The sequence below is a fragment of the Serinus canaria genome, chromosome 5 (genome assembly GCF_022539315.1).
Source record: "Serinus canaria isolate serCan28SL12 chromosome 5, serCan2020, whole genome shotgun sequence".
Lineage (NCBI taxonomy): Eukaryota > Metazoa > Chordata > Aves > Passeriformes > Fringillidae > Serinus > Serinus canaria.
The window spans coordinates 40,749,111-40,776,301 of record NC_066319.1 but is presented as its reverse complement, the minus strand read 5'-3'; the positions used below and the strand labels follow the sequence as shown (position 1 = coordinate 40,776,301).

The 27,191-nt window shown below is 43.8% G+C and overlaps 1 protein-coding gene across 5 annotated transcripts in view; it reads right to left on the bottom strand.

The window, feature by feature from the left end:
• Positions 1-27,191, bottom strand: part of ADCK1 (aarF domain containing kinase 1) — a 78,058-nt gene that overhangs the window by 35,736 nt on the left and 15,131 nt on the right. For 3 of the 5 annotated variants that reach the window (XM_009101849.4, XM_050975403.1, XM_030240465.2), the window contains one exon: positions 12,034-12,237. The exons of 1 other annotated variant lie outside the window; for it this stretch is intronic. In XM_009101849.4, the coding sequence (XP_009100097.1) occupies positions 12,034-12,237 (204 nt within the window). Of the gene's footprint in view, positions 1-8,768; positions 8,848-12,033; positions 12,238-27,191 lie in introns of those variants that run through there. One more of the 5 variants, XM_050975405.1, reaches the window with a different exon arrangement.

The following is a 27,191-nucleotide window of genomic DNA, read 5'->3' as shown; positions in this document are numbered from 1 at the left end:
AACATTTGTAAAGAATCATCAAATCACAGAACAGGTCTGGTTGAAAGTGACCTCAAAAGATGGCCTGGTTTAACTTTTCATGGGAAAAGAAGCCTTGAAAATTTCCAGTGATGAGGTCTCTATACCACATTCCGGCGAAGTTATTGCCATGACTGGTAGTTCTCACTGTGAAAAATTTCTTACCTGTACCAAGATACAGCCTCACTCAAAATGCTACAGAGATGAGGCCAGCTGCCACATAAGCAAGAAGGTTAGATTTAACAAAACACCCAGAAGCAAATGAACTTCCAAGACCATTTTGACTCCAGATATAAACACATTGCTGCCATGCACTGGCTGAAATCTGTGCAGGAAAGGACCAAGGAGCCACAATAAACAAGCTCCATGTTAGTCACAGGAGCAGGGGAAGGCTCAGAGAGGACCACAGAGATGCCCCAAGGGCCCTGTCAGCAGTGAACCTGCACAACAGCAGCGCTCCTGTGAGAAATAACCAGCTGGCAGAGCCTGAGGATATATGGGACACACATCACCTGTGCCTCATCTTAAATGCCTCTGATCCAGCTTTGAGAGCCTGAGGGCTTCAAGAAATACATAAGACAAAGCAGGGTGGCTGGGGGGGGAATGTGTATGGGCAGCTTTATGTGACTATACAGAGTGTGATGAGGGGATGTTTGGAAGAGGTGGGGTACAAGGACTTGGTCAGGAAGTGAAGCTGTGCCAGGGCTTGAGCACAGAGTTCAAAAGGAAGCATAGAGCAGGGCATTTGTGTACACAGCTTGTATGAGGAATGGTAGGCAAAATCCACCCACAGAGAGGCAAATGAAGAATAGGATCAGGATGGTATTTGGGTGTATGCAGAGGCAGGGTGTGCAGGAGGAGTGGAGGGTTCCTGCAGTGTGTGTGCAGGACAGGACTGTATTTTGTTTCACAGTATCATAGTTTGGGTTAGAACGGACCCTAAACATCTAGTTCCAACCTCCCTACCATGGATAGGGGCACCTTCCACTAAACCGGGTTGCTCAAAGCCCCATCCAGCCTGGCTTTAAAGACTTCTAGGAATGGGACAGACACAATTTCTTTGTTCCAGTACCTCACCACCACCACAGAAAATAATTTTTTCCTAATATCGAATATAAATCTACTGTCTTTCAGTTGGAAGTCATTCCCCCTTGTCCTATCACTACCAGACCCTTGTAAAAGTCCCTCTCCAGCTCACTTGTAGGTCCCCTTTAGGTGCTGGAAGGTGCTATGATGTCTCCCCCAGACCTCCTCCAGGCTGAAAAACCTCAACTCTCTCATCCTGTGCTCACAGGAGAGGTGTTTCAGCCCTCTGATGATCTTCATTACCTAGGACAAAGAGCAGGAATGACAGAAGCAGCATTGGACAATCCAGCAGCCTGTCACCAGGGTGGACAGAGGCACAGTACAATGATGACAAGCAGAGGGCAAAGCCCAGTGCCAGACAGATTCCGCCCAGTTATATCCTTTCTCTGGCTTTGGTTATAATTACATAGATACAAGAAAGCCTGAAGCCTTACTGAAGCACAACACTGCCCCAGATTAATAGAACAGGGAAGTAGGAGTAGCGATCTGAGGTGGACCTGGCAGTACATGCAATCTGGCAGATGTGGGCAGCCATGCCTGAACTGAACTGGTATGAAGAAAGGGATATAATGAGGTCACTATTTTAGAAGAATTACACTTAAAAGGTAGTAAAGCTCTGCCAAAGATGTAAAGCTCATAAGCCAGTTACTGGTGTTAACTGTGCCTTGATGGGGATTGAAACACCAGCAGACATAGCAGACAAGTCAATATGAAAGGCAGATATTCAGCAGTCCATACCAGAGACCAAGATGCAGGGACTACACAGAAGCTGAGGTAGAATAACTTATAAAGAGGTCTGGATGAGGCCCTGGAGTTTGTATCCTTTGCAGCCAACTCTCAGGAAAAAAACATACAGAGATCAATAAAAGTCCCTCAAGAGAGATAACTGCACAACAAATTAAATCCACGACTGACTTCACCAATAGTGTCACTGGCACCATGCATTAGATCATCCCTAATGACCAGTCATACAAACCACGGAGCCCTGAGCTCCCTGCACTGATGCAAAGAGAAAAGTCCTATGCTAAACCAGCCACATCCTGTCCAGTTTCCTTCTTGTCAATCTATGCTCAGAACATCAACTTTTCCTTTCTTCTCCTGACCATATTTCCCTTACTTTTCACATGTCTGCTCTGATCTGTCTGCCCCTTCTACAGTTAGCTTATTATCTGTCCTTTCCCTCTTCCTCCCATGTTTTTTTCCTTGCACCCAGATCTTAGTGCAGGGCTGCCAAATCCCTGCTTCAAGGGTGTAACCCAGCTGATTTACTTTCCTTAAAGTAGTGTCTGCTCTCATGTAAATTACTCTCCAAACCCAGCCTGTGAAACAGGCTTGTTCACTAAACTCTATGAATAGGAAAGTAGGCACAGCTGGCCTATTCATAATCAACATAAAAAATAGATTAGCACTTTACAGATTAAACATTATTGTTTCAACAGTTAACATAAATCAACTACACTTACAGGCCTAGCATTGCTGCTGCCACTACAGGGTGACAAGTGCTGCAAAGGGAAGGGCTGATAGTCCATGGTGCAGTAGGAAACAGTTTGAATATAAGTTCTCCTCTGGCATCCCCAGTGTGTACTGCTAGAGGTTGTGACCAGGACAAAAGTGGGCTATGGAAACAAAGCTAGGGGGGTAATTTTGATTAATTGACATGCATCTCCAAGCAATCTAGCAACCCACTATTCTAAAGCCAGAATCCAACTGCCTTTCTTCCTTCCCTCAGGCTGATGCAGCTCAAAAATTGAGCAAAAAAGTAATCTTCTGGAATAGGAGTGGGACAAGAAGTCTCCAAATACTAACTGGTATGTAGCTCTGTTTCCTATATTTCAAAATATTTGGGCTTCTGTGGATGAAGATAAAGATTTTGGTGGATTCCATCTATTGTAACTATCTCAAAAAGCACCTCATTAGAACTCAGGATTCACCTTACCAAAGAGGGCCAAGTACTGAGATCCACTTTAGATATGTCCTGTGGAGAGCAAGGCCAGAAGAAAGTATCCCAGAGTGGTCAAGCTGCCCTTTCTCCCTCATTAGGTACAAGATACTATGTCACTGGAGACACAGTCCAACACATTGTGATCAGTGTGCTATGGTTCTGTAGTCATTAGAGGGATAAGGCCCACAGACCCAGTCTGCTCCATACTTTTCCATTCCTTCTAGCTCACTCACTGAGAACCACCCACTGTCTCAAATGTTTATCTCGGAGCAGCCATTCTGTAATTCCTGAGCTGGTTTTAATGACTGCAAGGGAACTGCAAAGGCCTTGGCCAGGATATCCCATTAAGAAACAGCCTCACACCTCTTTCAAACAAAAAGGAAAAAAAAATAGAATAGGAAAAGATTAGGTTATGGTCCAAAGGACAAAAGATGGACCGGGAGGGAGGCATTGGCTTATAGGTTTTCTTGGCAGCCAGGGCAAAGACATCAGCAGTTTACAAAGGACAAGGCAGGAAAAGTTACACAGAGAGACTGCTTTACTATAGCTCCTCTTAACAAGCCCTGGTAATTTTAATTGCTCTAGCCTCCTTCTAGCCTTTCTTGATAAATGGGAATAGCAGTTAATAGACCTGAACCAATCAGCTACACCCAATAAGGTGCTTGAGAAAATTAGCTTTGTTCTCCATGCACAACTGATACCACCTCAGTTTCATTCATTATCCAAAATGAGATAATGAATGTAAATTTTCTACTAATAATTTGAACTTTGGAAGGATTGGTGCTGAAGAGCCTTTTCCAAGAACTTGCCAATTAGAGATGCAGTGGTTATGTGAGCTTTGCAAGGGAGAAACTTGTAGGTGTGCTTCAGCTGAGCTCTCCTGGCACAAGCAGTAGGTCACATGAATTTACTTCCTCAGTTGTCACAGACAGCTTCAGAGGTTTGGCTCTGAACTACACATCCTGTAAAACTAAACACTGCAAAGCTTACAGAAAATAAGTGCAAAATGTGCCCAATGTTCACATACATAACATGACAAAACTTCCTCAGCCTGGTCTGCCTATAAGGAACAAACACGCTTTGCTGACTAATGGTGTAAAGAATGTTCAGATACCTTAGATCCCAATTTTTGCCTCAGTTCTCAAAACATAAAAGCATGTTGAGTGTGTGGCTTCTCATAAGGAGAATTTCCAATGCTCCTAGCAGTTTTTTCACAGGAAAGAAAACTTGCAAGCAGAGTTAAAGTGTTTTATATGGCTCAGCAACTTTCCATAGAATCAAGAGCTGCCTGTCAGATAGATCCCAGAAGTACCATAAAACAAAACTTATTAGATCACTGTACATCTTCTAAATTCATAAAGATTCTATGTGACTACTCTGTGTGTTAGAAAAGTACAGATATGTCAAGGTCAGGCCCTGGAACTCCTTATTTCATCTTATGTCATTTGTTTCACCTACAAATAACCTATTGCCAAAAGTTTCCTGAAGCGCTGCATCATGTTTTCATGTTTCTTATGGGTCAAGAGCCAAGCCATCTGTGCAGATGTAAAACTGTGAAAGAAATTAGGAGATAATAACTAGGCAGCATCAAGTAGGATATTAAAAGATCAGTGGGCAGGCAGATGATGGGATTCTTCACTCCCTCAGAGAAAAATCAGGCATAGTAAACCCAGCCTGTGACAAGATCAGAGCATCAAGAATATTTCAGAGAGTATCAGCAGTGGGCTTTGAAACAGAAGCCAGTCCCTCAACATAGCACTTCAATGTTTCTGCCCCTGCACAGATCCTGCTGTGCAAGAAATGCCTGGAGATTGCTGAGCAATGGAAATACACATCTGAAAAAATAAAGTCTCCATATGCAAGAATAAGGACTATTAATCCCAGTTACAGACTGCATTTCTGGCAATTGTTTGAAATCAGAAGGATTACCCACTTGCTGAAAAGTCTTCTGTCAATGGCTTAAGCATTGCTGTGCAGCAGATGCACCACCTCTGCAGGATGTAGACACTGAATACAGCCTGACACAGCTGCTGTGTGTACTGTGAGCCAAGATGTATTTGCTTCAGAGCAACACCTCAGGTATAATCAAAACTCTGAAAAAACTGTACTGAGCACAGCTTACTGTCTGCACAGACACTGAGCCAACAAATTCCATGCAGGTATGTCATACATCAACCCCCAGGCACCTAAAGAATTTGTAAATTGAAGGCAAAAAATGTCACTAAGCATCCAGTTCAGAACCAGGCCATTCGCTATTGCACTTCCTATCTGAAGCTCTTCTCTTCCTCACAGAAGGCCCTCTAAACAATCCTTCAGAAAATCTACTGTCCAACTTCCTATATTGTAAATCTTACTAATTTGAAAGCAGTCAGAAGATGTTATTCTCTAATCTATACTCAAAACCTTGCCTCCCTTAGACTAAGGGGCCTAGAGCACCCAGGAAGAGGCTGCCTTGAGCAGGACCCAGCCAAATTCTCCCAGGAGCGCTGGATGGAGAGAAAACCCATGGAAAGAGGCAGTACCCTCTTCAAAAGCTCCCCTGGCAGTAAGGACAGCAAGCTGTCCTTGGCACGACAGTAAGGGTCAGTAACACTGGAGCTTGCATAGAGAGTGAGCAGGGACACAAGAAACAAAGCAAGGTTCACTACCTGAGGCACATAAAGCTCTCTGTTTGCTTTCCCCGTCTGCCCTTGGAGAAGCAGTTCTGGACAGCTGCTGCCCACACAAGGACCCGGTGTAGAGGCAGCCACACTGGGATCTGCCAGTGACTGGGGCCTCTTACCAGAGACAAGGCAGGGCAAGCACAGCAGAGGCTGCAGCAACAGCAGGACCTGCACAGGCAGCCACTTGTGCCTTTCAGTTGAGTAATGCAGAACCATTTGTTCTGGGTGACATTAATGCTATTCGCCATCCATCTCAGACTCTTTAAATTACCTTTTTATGGCCAAAATCCTTTTCATAATAGATAAAAATCTCTTTTTTATATCCCAAGTTATTGAAAGAAATGTGAAGGTTTTTTATTTGTCATAACAGTTTTAATAAAAATGTGGTTTTTATTGACGTCTGCTTGGAAGCCCTGCTGGGTGTACTGCAAGAGACTCAGAGTGGTGGGAGAAGGGCCATATCTTCCCATCCCACTTTCCAGCCCCTAACACTGTCGGAGTAATGGCCACCAACAGCTCAGCTTCCACATTGGGGGGTATTGGAGGGTAATGCAGGATGAGGAGATTTCCTGTGACTGACAATACTTATAGCAGGCAAAGAGGCTCTTGCTGACCTAGATCTGGCTGCCCAGAGTCTGTTAGTGATGTAACACACAGTGATGGACTTCACAGACCATCATTGCAGACCATTCACAGCACAGCATTGCTGGAGATGGTGTATTAGGACAGAACCAGGTTCACAAGCCACAGGAGACCTGGGTGTTCGGCAAAGCCATTCTGCGTCAGTCCACAGCCCCAAGCAACCACGAGAGGGACTGTGCACTGTGGCATACATCAGTGCTTGTGGGCAGAGCACTCAACCACAAGGCTGTGCAACACTGCAGGAAGTAGGCACACATCCTGGCATCCTGGAAGGGTTAGACAACACTGCCCACCCAGGAAAAGGCTTTCTGAAGCCATAACAGAACCTGGAAACAGCAGCAGCCTTCATTATGACATGAAGGCCTTGTGATATAGCACAGTAAATGAAACTTCTCTAGAGCACCATATGGACCCAGCTACAGAAAGTGATTCATTTTACCTGGGGAATAACCTGGATGCTGTAGGACATGCAGTGTAATACCCAACAGCCTACAGAAGGCCTTGCTCCTCTCCCACAGGGCTGAGAATTACTTGAATCATTCTGCAAATCAGAAATAAGCATATGTCTTGCCAGAGCTTAAAATGCTCATCGACAATTCCAGAAGAATCAGGAATCAAGCCCAAGAACCATATAAAAAGAGTAGTAAAAATAGTTTTTTCTATTTGTGCTATTTCTCATATTCTCATAGCAGTATGAGGACAGGGAAATATCTTGCCATGGGGATTAGCACCATGCTATAGTCTCATTCTATCTTTCCCATGGCAGTACACATGGTCCCTCCCTGTCAAATGTCCATCAGCATCACGACAGATCACTGCAGTGACCATATTCTCAGGTGTATATGGGTACATTTCAAAAAAAGATGAATATTATTTCATGTACCCAACACAAAAAACACTTCAGGAACTTTGGGAGTGCCCTAGTTCCAATCAGGACCAGGTTAATTTTTTGCAAAAGCCAGGAGGGGTGTGGCCAGGACCCTAAAGTTGCTTGATACCACCTCATGCCATTGCCAGCGGCAGGAGAAAGGGACTCTCCTCCAAGAAGAAGGGGCTCCTTCCAATAGAGTTAAAGTGGTGGACAGAACAGTCAGATATTGTTTATTGTCAGGGGCTTTTCACATAAATTGCTTCTTTGTCTCATACCTTTCATTATTAATATTGTTGCTGTTATTGTTTGTCTTATCTCATTGCTGTTTCCAGTAAATTGTTCTTATCTTAACCCGTGATCTTTTGATAACATCTGAGACTGTTCAGCTTCAACCATTTCTACTCCTCTGCAACAGTTTCAGCAAGTGTTAGATGTGAAGATAAGTCAAGAGGCAAGGAGAGACGCTCACTCTCATGGCTAGTCACATGCCTTACACCAGCCTGTCACCCCCCAAGCAATGAGAGTGTGGACACAGCACCTGGGCAGCTGCACTACATAAGCACCCCCTCAACATGGGAAAGACCCTGCTTGGGACCACATCACCCTTAGCTGGGGGAGTGCAAACTTTATCCTTGCCCTAATCCCCAACCAAACAAACTCACAACAGAGACAGGAGCAATGACTAGAGAACCTGCCCAACAGGAACCTGCCAGAAAGGAGCAGGAACTGGGATATTTCTGAAAGGAGAGAGTGACAGATGGGGAGGGAGTGTCTCCCACCAAGAAAAATTACCTCCCAACATGAGTTATGGCTTGGGTAGAGTATGGAGTACACAAACATGTCAAGAGGGAGAATAAGAAGCCTTAGGGAAAAGGTCAATAAGTTGATTTAAAAATGCCAGTGTGTAAGGATGGGCTGGAAGCTGATGAGCAATAGGCTGTGAAAAGTGACAGCCTGTTGTACACAGGAGAAGTAATACAGTGGTGCTCAGTGGGTAGACCTAGGCTGTGGCTTACTGGGATGTGCAATACAAGAAGGTATTTTGGGTCTAAAAAGAGGTAAAAGTATGCATTGGTGTAGAGAAGAGTACACAGTGAAGCAAGGAGATGTTCAGTATCTAAACTGTGACAGCACTGTGCAGCAGCAGAGAAGTGAGACCCCTATTAGGAAATGCACTGGCCAGTAGTGGAGCCAGGCAAGAAAGGCATAAAGGATATTTGCAAGACCAGGGTTGTAAAAGCTGACAAGTCCTTCTGCAACCACTCCATCCTATGAAAAGGGATGCTGTGATATGCCCTTAATCAGAACAGAGTGGCATCACCTCCCCAACATCCCTGTATCCCACAGCCACATGACAGTCGTTTCCAACAAAACTACCAGATGGAGGAAATGTCCCTAATCCCAGTGCTATCAAAATTTCTTCTACCTTTTCTAGTTTCTAAGCACAAAGATTTTGTGCTTTTAAGGTGCACCCAACTCTGAAAGTTTTATTTTCCAGAGATCCTCATCAGTCTTTCTCCCTAAATGCATGGAGTCCACATCTTACCAGAAGTTGCCTGACTCTGCTCTGCATGCACTTCCTTGAGTTAGAGCACTGAGCTGAACCAGCTGTCTGTCCCTCTGTCATTAATAGTTCTGCAGAGAAAGAACATATTCAGCTTGCTTTCATTTTCCACGCTTGACACCTTTTCACTTACAGAATCTTGTTCAAGCAAGGAAGATAAAAATAGAGGTAGGAGAGACTCCTTCATTCATATCTTAACACCCATTCTTATCAACACAGCTTTTCCCAACTGCTCCAAGAAATACACCCAGAACAAGCCCAACTTGCACTATCTCCACTGTCTCCCCAAAAGATTCTTGCTCTGTGATCTCACTGGTGATTGTTTCCAGGAGTTATTGTAAAGATTTCTTTGCACAGCCTCTCCCACTGCTACTACTTGTGTTACCCTGTGAATCCCACCCCACCCACCTCAACTTCTTGCACATAACACTCCAGAGAATTATCACCTCCCACCATCACTCATCCAAACCACTGTGGCTGAGATTAAAAAGCCAGCATTTGCTCACTACTGATTATTTTTATCCCAATGATCCATGATAGGTACACAAACTGGACCTGGACTCAAAAGAGGGTTGGACAGGACAACCCACTAGTCAGCATATAGGGTGCTTCTGCTTCTGTGTCAAATCAACACATGCCATTCACCTTTACATCAGAGCAGCTCCCAGTCCCCAGCCACGACACTGGCCTAAAATGGGAGACCCCCATCAGCAGGGTATCAAGTAGGTTTGTGTGGAGACAACAAAGTTATGGTGAACTGCCATAAATCCACCTCACAAATACTCTGTCTTTGCTCAAATATCTGTCCCATTGGCATGGTCTCCATTTAAGCCAGTTTTCCCACAAAAGATTTGTCAAACACCCAAGCCTGTGATAGGATTTACAGGAGTAGGTCACAACAGAAGGCTGTCCATTTCTAATTGACTGAAAATATAATGCTTCTGTACGTGAAATTGACTTTTTTGATGTTCCTGCCCTTTTGCTTCCTGCCTAATTTGTTAGCTTGTCTCATTCCTCCCTAGGTATCTCTGTATTTCCAGTTACTCTTTGTCCCATTTGTTCTGCACTGATCCAAGCTGTATGTAATTACCTCTTGCCTACACTTAAGATTCATCTGAAGAGCTCTGCTCTTGAGCCTGACTGAATTTGAGACTGCTCTCAAATTCAGTCTTACCACTGAATTTGAGAGCAGCAGGACTAGGCCCAGGCACTCTGAGAAGGTTTCCTCATCACCATTTTCTCTTCTATTTGAATTCATCTGCAAGTTTTCAGGTGTAATGCTGGCCCCAGGAGAGAAAGTTTCAGGATCCCTCTCTGCACTCTTCTCTGTCCTGATACTCCACCTTGCTGCTCTGCTACCTATATTTCAGATAAGTATTAAATATTTAAAATATACTGAGGGTCTAGCTACATTGGAATTAAATTTGTTCTTGAAGCAACCCTATCAAACCCTCTAGGCTCCAGCAATGACAGCTTTGGTGCATTAGGTTCCTAAATACTTTCTGGTTTTAAATATCTTCATTTGGTACTTTGTAACTATTGATACAGGCATTTACATCAGCTTTTAATACTGCCCAGTTTTACAAGGTTCTTTATACAGGTTCTCTTCATTTATCTCTTTTATCATTGCTCTCTTTCCCTTGTAACCATTTCCTCTCCATCACTTTCTTACCATTTCTACCTTTTTTACCCTCCCTCCCCTGTAACTTCAAAATTAAATATTGCCCAGCACTGCCCATGTGAAAGAAGTGAATGGTATGAGGTAAGGTTGCTGGGAAGACTGCATTTGAGCAGCTTCACTGGGAATCAATGAGGCACAGAGCATTCCTCTAGCTCCCAAGAAGCACGAAAAAATTAGGGATTATCAGTGGCAGCTGAACACACACTTGAGCGAAAACGTCCCACCTCCAAGCACCAACTACAGCCTTTAAGAGACACTACACAAACTGAGCCAGAGGTGCCTAGTGTTGTAATTTAATGTGGGTTAACTTTGGGGTGGCTTTCCACAGCTCCTGTAGAAGGGAGATTGCCACATGGAAGCCCAGAGAGGCAGAGGCCTGCAGGGAGCAGCCAGCCTGCTCTACTCCAACTATCCACTGAGCTATCAAACACAGCTGGTACCAGCCTAGCTACAAGGATGGAATGCTGATAGAGGCAGCATGTTGCAGACTGGGGGCTGACATTAACCCTGCCATTGAACTGTAGGAAAATATTAACGGTCATTCCTGGCTAGACAATATGTAGACCCGTAAACTACAGAGGCAGACTCAACCCATTCAAATCTGCCCATAATATACCCTCTAGGTGCAAATACTTCACTTACCTCATGTTTCCCCCACACCTCCTTACCACACAGTCAGACAGGCAAGAACAACCAAAACAGCCCCAAAAACATCTATATATGAGAAACAACAGATGTACATACCTCTTGCCTTCTTCAACCTTCTGTCTTCCCCCCCAAAACACACACTTTCTCTACCATCACCTCTGCACACTGTTGCCTCCTGCCACCCTTCTTACCAGATCTGTTGTAATCCTTGAAATGCCTCTCCTCAACCTGGGCTACAGTGTGAGGGGACATCTCATAAAGAGCAAGATGCAAAGTAGCAGAACACCCTCTGTAATTTACCGTGGTTACTTCCCTTATATCTAATGAACACAGTCACTTACCTACTGATCTCAGTGCTGTGGGCTGCTGAGGGTTAATGACGGCACTGACTCCTGAGCTACTGCGTTACCTGACTGCAGCACCGAAAGTGATTTATGCCATTATTTTCTTTGGGGGTTAATTAGGGGCTCGAGAAAGTAAAGGGCTGTCAGTGCTAGCTGGAATTGGTCTAGTGCAGCCAGGGGAGAGCAGTCATCCCTCACAGATCTCTGCCAATACATCTTTGTCCTGAACATCAATACCTCCAGCTCCCACTCCTCAGTGTGGCAGACAGCGCTCCATCCTGACCTCCAGCAACCCTGTTCATCTTGGCATACAGAGCACACTGCTCTGTTGAGTCCTGCCATTTCCATCTGGCACCTTTCACACCCTGATTCCTCTGTTATCTTCTCCTCACCAAAGCCTGCCAATAATGCCCATTAATGGACAGGGAAATCTCACATGGCCTTCACCCAGAAGCAAGGCAGAGGTATCTCCCCTCGGTATCTCTTATAGCTGAGAAACAGCAGTTTTCCTTCCTCTAGCTGTCCAGGGCTTCCTAAGGCCTGAGAAGCCAACATGAGCTAGGGCTGCTCCTACCTCTTTGCCCAGATCCTCACGGATAACTTGCTCAATCTCCTGCCTGGTGCTCTGCGGGGCCTGGCTATGCAGCACCTTGAGGGTGCGGGTGTACTCCTCGGGCAGGAGGTAGTCCAGCGCTCCCAGGTGCTGCCCCACCTTGATGAAGGTGCCTCGGTTGGAGCAGCACAGCTCCCGGAGGCGCTCAGCAGAGCGCAGGTGCACCTGTGAAGAGACCAGAACATCGTCAAGCCCTTTTGCTGTCTGTTACATGCACATGTCCACAAACATATCTTTTTTTGACCAGTATTTAAGCAGACCAAGGACTTCCTTTTTTGATTCTGGGCATCATCATCTAACATATTAGTTCATTATTAGGACTCTGGCTGGATTTAAAGGGTCTGAACCAGACCAGGACAAGATGTTCCAGAATATAAAGGGCTCCAACACTTGTTTATATAGGCACCACGATCAGTAACAGCACATTAGTTTTTGGCCCATCCTTGCACAGAATAAAATGTCTGGCCACAGGGCAGCATTGGTCTGTCACTGATTCTGCACCATCGATGCACAGTTTGGAAACTCCTTGTCAAAAGACAAAAATCATGACCTCAACAATTATGTTAGACTCTTAGCATGAGTGCAGCGAATTAAAATGAGAAGAAAGCCACAGATACCATCCCAGGGACTTGCAAGGACTCAGAAGAGTCTGTTAAAAATCCAAATTAAAGATCTCTCCTTGGCAGGGAGGAGGACAGTATACAGGCAGTCCAGCTTCCTCACCTCGCTTTTACACGCACAAGGGAATTACAGCCCTCCAGTCCGTCAGGTCTTGGGTCTTACTGCTTACATTGCCAACAAAGTCTGCAATGACAGTCATTTGAGCAACTAAGTGTTAGAAGACTTGCCACCTGTGCTCACAGTGGCCAAATTCAACTACCAAATGACAAAACCCATTGCCAACCACTTGTCTGGTCTGTATTTCAGCTCTTTCGGTTCATTTTGCTCCTCAAGAATATACCAGCCACCACATTTGTCAGTGACAATGATTTATTCTCCCTTTATTACTGTCACTAGAAAAGCCTCCTGCCAAGGACACAGCTATATTGAATAATATTTAATGAGCTTCATATAAGTTTACCCTGATACATTAATAAAACCTGTGCAGATCAATAACAAAAAATAACTGTGCAACCATCTCCTGCTAACGCCTGACACCAATCTGCATGAAGTCTCCTCATTCCTCTGGCTTCTGTGTCAGATATCATTGAAGGTCAAATCCTGTGTCTACAGCCCTCATCTGCACAAGATCCTGTGGTGATGGACTCCAGCAAATGCCTTGAAATACGTGACAAAAAGGAACAATTCCACAAACATTCATGAACACCACATACACCCACACCATTCAGTAGCTATCTTTGCTCTCTGTGCAAAGCAGTGCCATGTCACATCATGGGACAGGCTGAGTGTCTCACATTTGGGAATGTGTCAGGGGCAGGCTGCATGCTGAGTTGCAAGTGCATGAAACACAGGCCTAGGGGAGTGTGAGGAGAAAGCCTAATGTGCAAGTCTTGCCCTCAGTGTGAGACACAACAGTTGGATGCACACATGCTCACACACACATACATGCGCATTTTCCTAAGTGGGCACGTACAGGCAAGTGTAACTCGTGTAGGTGGGTGAGCTCCCCCCAGCATACTGCCAGCTCATAAACACTCCCACATGTATAGGCTGCAAATAACACCCATGAGTATGCCTCAAGTCTCCCACATCATTCTCCTGCATTTTATACAACAGCTTTGAAGCTCCTGCTGTAAAAAGCCTCTGCTCTGGCTCTTTCCCTGTTCTCCTTCCCTGTGTGCAGCAAGGACAAAAGCAGGCCAAAAGGGAACGAGGAAAGGAAGCTGTAACAGAAGATGAGAGAGCAAGAAAACCAGGCTGGGAGTAATGGGACAGAAGAGAAAGGGAGAGAGGGAGCCAATGCAGCTGGGTTGTTTGTCACAGCACTGGGAGTGAAGCCCATCACAGAGAAACAGCTTTTTTGCAGCTCCAGTAGTCATCCTCTACCCACTGCCTCCAGCTGTGGACAAGAGCCCCTGCCAGCAGTGAAAGAAAGTGGTGGCGAACAGCACACCTCAAAGTGTTGGGCAGCCATAGCCAAAGGCACTGGCAGGAAACAAGGGCAAGGCTCTACAGATATGTTTCAAGAAACCCAGAACTGAGCTCCCAGCATTGAGCTCAGGCCAGCACAGGGTCCTGCCATCTCCCACGCACAGTAGGAGCCCATCGAATGATTCCAGGCTGCAGCATGACTCAGGGCAGAACAGCAGCAACCTGGGGCTGTAGTGCAGTGCTGGGTGTGAGGAGAAGCACCCAGCTCAGGGTAGCTGAGGTGCTGGCTCCAGTGCATTACCCACACCACATGGATTCCCAAGGGAGATGGAAAAAACAGACTGGAAAACTCATGTAGCTAAAAATGCAACTGCTTGTAGACACACTCACATACAGGGTGTATCTTCACATCTGGGTCACTGCTGGGAAGGAGGTGGCAACAGCCCCTCTTTCCTCTACCACAAGGTGAGAGGAAATTTTTGCCCTCACAAATTTATCCACACTGTTGAGAAGCCGGTTGGCCTCATGAATGCAATGCGTCCTGGACAAGACAATCCTTACAGAGGACTCCAGGAACAAAACAGAACAAAACCCCCTGCAAAGCATCCTCCACAATGCTCTCACAACTGGCTTGGCTTAAACTCCTAAGAGATAGATGCCCTGGCTGGCTGGACCAGGGAATTCCAGCTCCTGCACTTCTAGAGAGACAAGATTACCAAGCAGCTTGTCTCAGAAGAAGTAAATCTGTGTCCCTACATCTTACAAAACTCCAGTCTGCAGAAGAGGCAGAAGTACTCTGAGTATGAAGCAGGACTGTGAATTCAGCTTCCAAGGACTCTTTTCGTATCAACCAGATCAGGATTTTTCACAGAAAACTTTCTTAATGATCTCTATTATTTTCTTAGATCTCCCCAAGATAAGTCACAATCCAGATGCAGCACTTGTTCCTCTGACAGACTACATTCCCCTAATCACAGACAAAGTAAGATCATCACATTCTTACTATGGTTTCCAGTAGTGGCAGCCCACGTTTCTGTTCCACCTTGAAGAAAATGCAAGGTAAATGGAAGTCCCCAGAATGGCTCAGAACTTTTCTTCAAGATACTACTCTTTGTTGCCCAATAAATACTTTGAAGACTGTTTTTGTCAGAGGCAAGAGCTGGAAACAATACCTAGTTTTACATAGATGTACTTGTATGCATTGCCCCTGGGAGCACACTACAAAGAAAGGAAGCATTTCATGTACCAAGGAATATCAAGAATAAGCTTCTGTCAGAAAGGCCCTCATATCACAAATGCTGTCTGTGTACACAGCTCTTTCCCCAGTCCAGGTGGGCATCTCTTTCTGTCTTAAATCCCTTCTCCAAATTTCAGCAGAACAAATTCTACATTGGCCCACATGGCTATCAGACTCCTCTGCTTTACCTACACCCTGGTTAGACTAGGATTAACACTGATTATTAAAACTGTGAAAGTAACAACGTTTAGGTATAGAGAAGAGGCAACTCTGGGATGAAGCACATACTCAGCAAGCAGAGCTGCAAAGAGATATATTTTAATTTATGCTTAATGTACAAGCAGACCTGGCTTCTCAAGTAATTTGGTTGCTTTTGAAGGAACCTTTACTCACACAGATTACTGGCGAAGAACTGCCCATCAGAACATCAAATGTACAGATGTAATGAATTTGCAGGTGTTAATCTAGTTTTAAAAATAAAGGAATTCATTTAGAAGAAAATAAATACTTAGACTAAAATCTACCAGTAAGAACTTCAATATTTGATATCTGGTGACAGACCTGGTGGCAAAGTGCTCAGAAAGGCCACTGAAGACAGTAAAGTAAGTGGTGGAAGCATCTCCTCATATGAAATCCCCCAGAAAAGATATCCCACCGGTGGCAGGGCAAACTCTTAGCTAGCAAAATGTGAAATGAGGGTTAGGAAAGCAGAGAGAACAGCCTGCCCATCACTGCTTACAATGGAGATACTTGAAATACTGTCATGGAGAGTGTAAGGTGTCTCCAGAAAACACATGGAAAACTTCAATCACATAAAAATTAGAGATTAATTCAAAAATTAGATGAGATGCTAAAGACCGTAATAACGGGAAATCTCATATTAAAACTTAACTTGCAGAGGACTGAAAAAGAATAAGTGTTGCCCTGTTGTTAAGAAAAATCTAGACAAATCTGGGAAACTATAGTCCTTCAAGCTTTAATTCTGTATCAACTAAATTACTTGAGATAATAATTACAGAAACTTCTAAAAATCATCCAGCTAAATGTGATATGACTGACAAAAAACCAACAGGGATTTTGAGGGGGGGAAATCATTCTTCACCAGTCCACCAAAATATGGTGAGCTTGTTAATACAATAGCCAATAGAAAAGAGGTATTTATTGGGACTTTCAATAAATATCCTCACAAAGAATGAAAGGAAACCTCAGTAATTATTGGAGATACAAGAACATCACTTGCTCATTTTATCCCATTTCCAGCTCAGAAACCCAGCACTGCAGACAGCAGCAATGGAAGACACTCCAATTAGGACAAGGCTGCAACATTTAGTGCTTTTTCACCACAGCTTCATTTCAACCTGCTCTGAGCATTTTTAAAAGAAATAACCCTGCAGAAGCCTTGTTTATCTTGGGACCTGCATTCATTGTTACTTCCTAGGAGGATGAACTAGCACTAGAAACAGAGAAACATGATGAAATGGGGAAGAAGTCCACGTAAGGCACAGAAGGCAGGAGCTCTCTACCATAAAAGGATTGACCTGCATTACTGTCAAAAACAAACAGCAAAGTGTCCCATTATGCCTGTTCTTACACCAAAGTTTAATTTTTCTGCCAGTGATCTGGCAAAGGAGAGAATAGTGCAGTGACAAAAATCCCATGAGATGTGAGAGATATTATTCATCACTGTGGAAACATCAGCCCTACCAAGTCCCTACCAAAGACAGGTGAAAAATCAATACATCGAGAGATCTCACCCTCAGCATAGATGGCTGCAAGGTTACACATATTGGGAGGTGCAGTCTGTCCTCCCCGCACACGCTGCTGGGCTTTTAACTCACTGGAACCATCCAGCACTTGGATCACATTCTTGTGGATGGCTCAGCCTGCTCAAGGCTGTGAGTGAGTCAGGGAAAAAAAAAACTTTTTGACTGTGATAAAGAAGATTAAAATGTTTAAAATATCAAAACACTATTGTAAAAATTGAATGCACAACCCCACCCTGGATTCTAGATATCCTACCACAAAAAAGAGGTAGATAAATAAAACATGACAGAGAAAGACAAGGGAAATATGACCATGTCATATAAAAAAGTCTATTAAAAAAAGTGACCTGAAATGTTAGGAAACTGTTTAGATTACAGAAAGTTGATGCATAAGAGAGAGAAGTTGTATGCAATAATGAAAAAAACCCTCCCAATTCCTATTTCCAACTCTCATAAACCCACAAATAGGGCATTCCACGAAACAACCACCAACTTTAAGTTGTTTTGGTTTTTTTTACATCCCATTTTGGACAATACAGCATTAACCAGTGGCACTCACTGTTAGAGGTAGAAAAGCCAAGAGCTTAATGGAATTCAGAAAAGCTTTAGATATTTATGATAAAACAACCATACCTGATTTTATATGGAGCTTTTCATCTCTAAAAGTGCTTTTACAAAGCTCTTTACAAAACTCAGGACCGCTATTCTCCATTTTACAGGCTCATAAGAACATTACAGTTAATAAAATGTCTAAAGGGTTTTCAAACACTATTGCTCAAGGCATCAAGACAAAAATTACCCTACTGTCTGGCCACAATGAGAGAATGCAAACAGGGTGCATTATTAAAACCTTTAGAGAACCTATTTTGTATATACAGTTCCCAAATTCTGGTTAAATCTTCTGTTGAGGTCAACCTGTTTCCAAGAGTCCTCCACTAAATTACCTGTCATTCAAAGGACTTGTGACATTGGTAATGAACTCTTGCTTTCCTTCCACAGAACAACAGAACTGCTGCTTATGGTCTTTCTTATTAAGCCTTTGGGATCCTGGGAAGAAACTTGTGGCACACAGTGAGTGGAAGCACCCCAAGCATCTATGCTATCAGCCATCCTGGACAAGAACACTCTTCCAGAAACGCAGTAGGAGACTGGACTGGAAGAGCCAGGCTGTCCTTTGGACTCCCTACAGAAGGAAAAAAGGATGTCATGACCTCTGTGGTAGGTACCTCCAAAACACAGTTGGGTAGGGAGAAAAGACATGTCAGAGAATATAGGAAAGAAATCTGGTTATAGTCCTTTTCTCTTCCACCCCTGATAATGATAGGGCCATATGCACAGGACTAGTAAAACTGTAGAAACAGCTTTAGATTACCCAGGACAGCACAAACCAGAGAAAAATGAAAATATGTCCACTTCAATTTAATACAGTGAGAAACAAATCAGGGGCCACACCAAAAGATCTGTAAAGATGCCTATGGAGGATACAGCTACTGGTGATGTGAATAGGGTACTTGGGTGCTTTAAAAACAGCAATACAAAACATAGAACCCATTTCAGTGACAGTGTAGGTCTGTCTAAGGGGATGATATCTCCTCTTTCCACTAATCTGAATAAGCATACAGTAAATATAAACTACTACAGCCTTCACTGACACTAACATCCTGGTAATCAAACTGACTGGCAGCAAGGATGCTGCAGGAAGACACACAGACTCTAAATAGAATTGTTATTGCCTGCTTTTTGTATTATCTTTCCTACTTATCTTTTATCAAAGCTCATTCCTAGGCACACTAGATATTTGCCATTCAAATGCTTCCTTATACCAACACTAACTGATCATACTGCTGATGATGGATAGATCCATGCCTTTGGAACTGGAATAAGTCCTGGCACAATGTACCTCACTATGTAGTAATTCATTATTTGTGTGAGTTATGTTTAACTTAGTAAGATCCTTCAGAAATTCAGGCACAATAGTTGGTTGCCAGTGGGACAGAAAGGAAGTGAGAAAGCAAGCTTAAGAGTTTGGAAAGGATTTAGGATGGAGATGATCCTCCTGACTAAAGTGGTAACTTCTTAGCTTCTCAGTCTCATAAACACAGAAACAAGGAATCACACAACTAGCAGAATGGCCAGTAAACTCACTACTAATGGAATATAGACAGTAGGACTACAGACAGCTAAAATCCAATGTTGATGTTGTGACCTTGTATCAGTAGAGTGACAGGTAGCTGAAATTAAAGCAAACACATTTCATAATTCATGCAAAACTTCCCTGGAGATCATAATGGACTCTTCCAAACCTAGGCCAACACATTTTACACTGAACAGATATGCAAGCTCACACCTTCTGAGCCATCAGGACTCTGAATTTCCACATACAAGCGCACGCAAGTGCTGACACCCACCTGTGCCACACATATTCCCAAGCCTTCCAGCTAAAACCCCTATTCACAACATGGTTCATACAGGTGACTGAAGGCTGGCCTAGCAACAAACCACTAGTATGAGAGGCCACTTGGTTCAGAAAACATTTTTACACTATACTGAGGTCCACCTCTTTGGCCAGTCACTCCCCAAGCTGCTCTGGAGAGTGGAAAGCAGAGTTTCTCAACTGCAGGGCACAGCACCAGCAGTCACCTTGCTGAACCCTGCCCTTACTGGCTGGTGCAGGCACAACCAACACCGATCGCCTGCTTGTGTTCCATCTTCATTTTACTCCAAGCTCGGTCATTTGTGCTCTGATTATCTCTCATTACTGACGACCTTGCTGTAATGAGTTTTAATCTGCCTCATATTAATTAGAAACATTTTCATTAGCCTGCTCAATTTTAGGTAAATAGCTAATAGAAGCAAGTGAGTTGCAATTAGTTATCTGTGGGGCAGTTCAGGATAAAAATCTGAAGAGAGCAGCTGTTTCCCCTCTAGACACCCCTGTGACATAATGCACTGTTCTGTGTCAGTCTCCTGAGCCAGGAAAAGGGAAGGGCCAGTCAGAGACAAAGGGAAAATAACATGCTAAAATAGCAGTGCTGTAGAACTTCTGTGCCTATAGTAGGAATCTGAGCGTTGAGTTCCCTACACCCACAGACTTTACCTCCAGTAAACAAGGTTCTGCTCTTGAGGCTGTTTTACTCTGTGACTATTCAAGAGGTCCTTCACACAGGCTCTCTTGCGGGGCACATACATTATCGTAAATGGTTACTTACACGTGAGAATAAGGTCAGAGCAGATTTGCCCAAGACAGAAGGTTCAGACCCATGTATACACAAACATATAGTACTTGCAAAGACAGCAGGTTCATGGAAGTGCATTCAGTGCCTTATTGTCCTGATACCTGATATACAAATACATCTGTCCTCTGCTTCATTGCAGAGGACCTAAGGAAGATAGAAGGCAATTCAACAGCGTGTCTGCAGAAGGCACGGAGACATTCACAGAAGCCACAATGAAATGAGGCACATGTCTTGATCCATTGATCACAGCCTGCAGCTCCACAAAGGCAGGTGAAATGATTATAAATTTGACACAGCACATCTCAAAATCTGGCTAACAAAATTAATTCACTTCAGCTTGGATCAAATCATGTGGGATGCCAGTGAAAACTGTAAATGACACCATGTTTTTTAGAGTTGTGCTTAGCTGTGGGGGACTCTCACACTATCCCATCAGTCCTAGGCAGCCCTGTTTCATTTGCTGTTTTCAGTTGCTGTAAGCAACAGTATCAACTAAGATGTGAACTACTCTCGAAGTGCCCCCTAAACAGGAGCTGCTGACAAACCCTGCAGAAAGCACATACTATTGACGGAATAGCAAGAGATGATGTTGTGCAGTAAAAATTACCTGAAGGGAGAACACTCCCCAAACAGCTATTTCTGTGTAAGAAGACTGTGTAAAGGCAGTAGCATGGGAAGTGAGGGCTGGTCTTGGACCATGGGTAGGGGGAAGAGCTCAACCAAGGCCACAGTAGCAATTAGCTGCCACTCAAACTCACACGGATTTGGCTACACTTTCAAAGCTAAGTGAAGAATTCTAGCAGCAGGATCCAAGATGGAGATCTGACAGCCTCTTCCCTGAGTTCCCACACTCCATCCTGCAATAAAATAGAGCTGGAAAAGTCATGAACTCCACAGGAAGCCGCAACAAGCAGAAGACAGACTGAAACACACACTGAAAGGTAAGTTTTATGAGAAAGGATGGCTCAAGCACCATTGAGAAAGCTCAGCTAAGTCTCTGCAGTTCAGCTGAGGGTCCAGACAGGGTAGCTTCAGAGTCTGCTCTCCTACTGTGGGTGTGCAGAAAAGTAGGAAGCATAGAGGCAGCTGCTGCAGCTGGAGGGGAGAAATCATCACATCCACTTTGTCAATGCTGAAGAATCTGGGCTGGCATTTTTCTCTTCCCAGCAGTCGAATCCCACCCTACCAGCTGCACGTCACAGCTGACCTCCAGTCAGGACCTATCTGAGTCAATGTCAGGCAATTAAATCGTGCAACAGCAGCTTCTCCCTCTTGTACATATGTAAGTCCTCTCCTGGCAGGTCACTCCAAAGCCAGGGGAGCAGAGCAAGCCTGCTCCCTCTCTTACAGCCATGCAGACATACCAGCATTCACCTTGGTGAAAGACCCCGGAAAGAGGGTTTTTATTGCAGTGGCTCTAAAGAGAATACAGCCCCTTACCAAAATGACAGAGGCAGATTCCTTCCCCCTTCTTTAATCTGAGAAGCTCTGACCTGTAAAGCATAGACCTCTTCCCACAGGAACAGGATGCCTGAAGAGGAAAGAGACAGTAACACATGAAATACCTACAAGTGATTAAATTGGATTGACGAGGAAGTCAGGAAAGATAACAACCATGGGATTACACTGTCAATTCCAAAAATCTGCAGTGACTGTCATAGCACCACATCCAACAGAGAAAGTGGCTGCAGTGCCAGTAAGTCATCACCAATGGCCAAGTGTGGTTCTAGGTGGAAAAAAGTGCCTATGTTAAAAAAAAAAAAAAAAACAACACAAGGAATGTCCCTTTGTTACTCAGCAGGTCTGTTCCCTTCTGGGTATCCGTCAAAGTTGCTGACTTCAGTGAAAAAAATATGTATAAATAACTCCAGCTTTTTCTTCTAGTTGACACCACACAGCTCCAAACCAAGAAAGGCAAAGGCAGCTGGTGTCTATTTGCATCCCATCAACATCACCAGTATGGGAGACTGAGCTGGTACCTCTTCTGATTTATACACAATAGACTTGTTAAACTGCAATTAGAAGGTCCAACCCTTTCTTGCAGCCAGTCTTGTGCTTTTTCACTGAAAACAATAGGTTTCTGCAGGCGTCAGTAGAAGCAGAATTTAGCTTATGTGGGTGCCAGTGAAAGTAGCATTTGGTCCACTGAATTCTTTTGGCTGCTAGGAACACAAGGAAGATAGGGGACCTATATTGACTATGAGAACAGTGCCACTGCAATATAGCATGAGACAGCAATTTAATGAAGTAAAACACAAATATCTGACATGGCACCAAACTGAGGTAAAAAAAAAAAAAAGCCCAGGTGAGGCCACACGTTACCCAGAGTAGATTACTTTTGCTCCCACAAAAAGCAGAAGGAATTACCTCCACCAGTACAAGAGGCAATCGCCTTTACTACAGCTGGTATCATAATGAACAATATGGTCCATGCCTCCCCTGCACTTGGCTGTGGCTCACCAAAGTTGTGAAGAGCATAAAGCTGAGATCATCTTTATATAAAACTAGATTTTCAACATTTCTTCAACAACAGGCTAGTCAAAGATAGCCAATGTCTAACCTTGACTAGAAGGCAAACAGTAAACTCAAGAGAAAAGATACTGGTGCAAAACCTGACAGAATGACAATACTGACAAAGATCCTCCAAAGAATCAGATCTTGCTGGCTAAGTACAATCACTGTACATGTTCCCAAAGACCACATTTGCATGGCAAAAAAAAAGGACATTAAAGAATTTGCACAACACAAGATAGACACGAAGCAAAGAAATTAAAGCACTTGCTAATAATCCAAAACTAATACTATCTATGACTTCTAGCCTCAAATATGTAATATTAAAGCACTTACATACTCCACACAGAGATCCCATAAGAATGAAGTTACAGTGAAACTGAGAGTTTAAGTCAGCAGGTAGGAGAAAATAGAAAATGACATAAACATGGTCTTGGTTCAGTTTCTGGAAAAGAACGGAGCTTCCCTGCTCTTCATTAAAGGAGATCATGGCATGAATGGGGGCTGTGCATTGATTACCTCTGAAGATTTGCTCCTTTTCTGGACAGAGTGCTGCAGGGACAAACACTTGGCTGGAGATGGTAAGAGGGGACTCAGTTCCAACTACAGAGATCCTTTGATCAGTAGTTGCAATGACAACTTGAGGGAGACATCAAGGCAAAGCTGAGAACATGAACAGAACTCATCCAGGAGCTTCTTTAAATCTACATGATTTCTATTTTGAAGTCTATAATTGGCTCCCTCTTAATGGTTTGCTCATCAGCACCTGGCATTCACTAGCACCCCATAGTAGCCAGTCAGCCATGAGACTGCCTGACTACCTCTTTGAAGGCACAATTACCAAGTCTACATGGATTGCTGTCCAAATTATTCATACACTGTGTGAGCTTTGAAAGACAGCAGTGAGAAATACAGGTATTTCAAAGTCCTCCTCATCTGAGCATTCACAGAATGGTTCAGTCACAGGGAGGCAAGGTGCCACAGTCCCCTCTACTACAGGAAGGCAGACATTTTTGGGCCACATCACAACAGCTCCCAGAGCATATACCATAAGAATAATTTGGAGCAGGTAGTCTGGAACTTCCTGAGGGACACAAGCATACTGATCACTTGGAATTTAACCAGCACATCAGTTTGGCCTCCCTGACACAGAAAACCCCTAGTGGCAATAAAGCAGTCCAGATAATGACTTTGTGTCTTGTTCTAAAATCCATAAAATTCACGAGTCCAGTGTTCTTCACTTCAAGCCTTCATGATGCTGCTCAACCATGACTCAGACAGAAGGCGTTAGTCCAATACCAACCATGAAGACCTCCCCTCCGTATGGCAATGCCCCCACCCTAGATCATTTTGGCATATAATATTGGGAAACCAAAAAGCTCAATAAAAGCAAGCTTGGAAAGCCATTCTACACTCTAGTCCTAGTATTTCAAATCTCCCATCTCGAAGAAAAAAAATCTGTTGGCTTACAGAGACGCATGTGTTTCAAGCAGTTATATAGGAGCTGTTAGATTTTACTACTCAGTTGCCTGAAAGAAAAAAAAAATCCCCACTGTTGGCCTATTAATCTGTCATAACAAGATTCTTCATAATTAGTTTGTCCCTAACAGTTGCTTTGTAATGGTAGCAAGAGAATATTTCAGGAATGGCAATTACCTCTGGTGTCAAAATGATGAGAAAAACAAATGTTCAACCATCAACAAAATGCAGTGCCTTTTCCACTCCCACCTAATGGTGGGTGACAGCACTGCACATCAGAATTACAGTGTGGGTAATTACTAGGCACATTGCTATTGAGAATTCATTTCCCCTCTTGAGAAGAAATTTGTTAAGCAATGCAGGTAGAAGGAGAGGCATCTGTCACTGGATGGGGGTCCTGTGGGTAAATGGTCTTATCAATACATTTACTACACATATGTCCAACAATTATAAGCAGTGAACACTATTTAAAGGAACTTTCCTATATTAGATACCCATCCATCCCACCATTTCAAAGACTTTGCAAAAAGACAGAGCTTGACCTCTTTATTGTTACTTTATTTAAATGCAGTATCCTTCAAACAAAATTCACATGTCTGCATTAGTTGCTTCATCCATACAAATAGGAAATACAGTGAGTTTTTAGGCTCTTTGTAAAAAGAAGAGTTCCTCGGGCAGTGAGCTCATTGGATTTCAGCATATTGTGAAACCTGACATCCTACTGTCTCTGGAGTGAGATTCACAGGAATGAAACTAAGGCACACACACTGTGGAGCTCATCTTCTCAGATGAGGACCAAGTTGTACCAAAGCCAGGAATCCTACTCCAGAGAGGGACTGGGAAGGGGAAAGCTGCTGGTTTGGCTGCCGTTGACACAAGTGTGCAAAGCCACAGACTGGGAGAGCTGTCCTGCCTGGGTTCGGAAATGTATCCTCCCAGCACTTGGGTCTCAGTTCTCAGAAAATTAGGATTGTGGCAAATCTTCCCAACATGAGTTACCAAGGAATGCAAGGCCAGGTGGGTTAAGCCCATAACCAATCTGCCACCAGGGCAGAGGCCAGGGCTGAGGCATCACTGGGAAGCAGTAAGGGCAGAGCTGGAGCAGGCAAGAAGCTGGTTCAGGCCTGGTACAGGATGGCAGCAGAAGTGAACAGAGAGCTCAACTGTGTAGGGCCAGTGTGGGAAGCTGCATGCATTCAGATGGGGATACACATGCATGAAGCTGCTTCTGTGTGCATTTTGCTCAGTACTTAACCACATTACCAAACACTTGCTAACCCTAAAATCAAAACATAGGTTTAAAAGAATCAAACATCAGCTTCACTTCTGGTACAAATTCAGTCCACTTTGGGAAGACTGGAAGTCAAGGAAGTTGCAGAGGATATAACCCTGCCAGTCAGGGCGGCAGGAGCTGGTATTGCTCTTGGGAGCCCATCAGATTACAGTCACCTCTTGTATTCAAGCACACAGTCCTGAACTAGCACCAGCTCAGTCTGAAGAAAGTGCAGTTCCAGATAGCAGACTTGCTGTTTCTCAATCCCCATCACTCAGGATTTCAATTTAACATTCCCAGCCAAGGATCACCATTCTGTATATTGGCATGGAGTAACTCCCAATTCAGACTGACACAGCAAAACCTCAGCTTACTACAAGAAATAGAAGTAGGGATATTGTCCTGGAGAGGAAGAAGAGAGACAGAACAGCCAATACCAGGGCATTGCAGAGATGAAAAAGCTCCTGCTGAGCTCTGGAAATGCCTGGCTGTGTTGCCTGACTGTGAATGCAAAAGAAAGGGCCCAAGGGAGAAAAGCTTATCTTCCCTACTTCTCTTCACACAACAGTCCTACCATAAACAAAACCTGCTGCCCTGCAGCAGTTCTGTAAAAAACAACTTGTGTTCAGAAAAGCCCTACAATAACAAACAGGCTGCACAGTTACAGAGTTCACAGGCAACTCAAAATGAGTACATTTTCAAACAAAGACTGCACAGGCAGTAAAGACATTTTAAGAGATGGAGCTTTTTTTGAAAAGCAATTCTGCTAGTGACCTTTTCAGTGAATTTACCTCTAAATTCAGCAAAACTATCAACATAGTAAATGGATTCAGGCTTGGCAGGGGGCATTTCATAAAATACTGGGCAGTGTCATACATGTGCAAGCTCACATGCAAATTCTTTGTTAAAGTGGAGCTCGGAACAGAGCGGAGGTTTTATAAAGACAACCCTTGTTTATCTCCTGGCTGTGGTCCTCTTCCATGTCACATTGTCTCAGTACACTGACAAAAACAAGTTGTTACTGGTGTCAGACCTGCCAAAATGATGCTACTGCAGAGGAAGGAGCAGCAAGCTGCTCTGAATGGTGCACCATCAGCAGAACTTGCAGCCACTGAGGCAGAACTCTCAAGCCAAAAAAGATACAAGTAAACAAAAAACCCAACAAAAATAAAGACACCCCAAGCCAGTTCTACAGGACCAAAAGTAAGCTTAACTAGTGTAGCAGTGAATATGATTACCATCTTGGATTAACTCTTCCAAAACCATCTTTGAACCTTTTTAAAGGTTCAAAGATGGTTTTGGAACTGTTTAAAACTGGCTACTGTTTAAAAAATGGCTACTTATCCTGTTTAAAAATGGCTACTTTATTTTATCCTGTTTAAAAAATGGCTACTTTATTATAAGGACTCCCACCTGAACAAACTGCCACAGGTCTACAGGCAAGCAGATGAGCCTGTCCAGATGTACAAAAATGCACATTTTTAGGTGGGGCACCTGAACACCAGTAAATAAAGCAAGGAGTAGCTTTAAAACCTGACATTGAACAATACTTTTTGGCTTACTCCTAG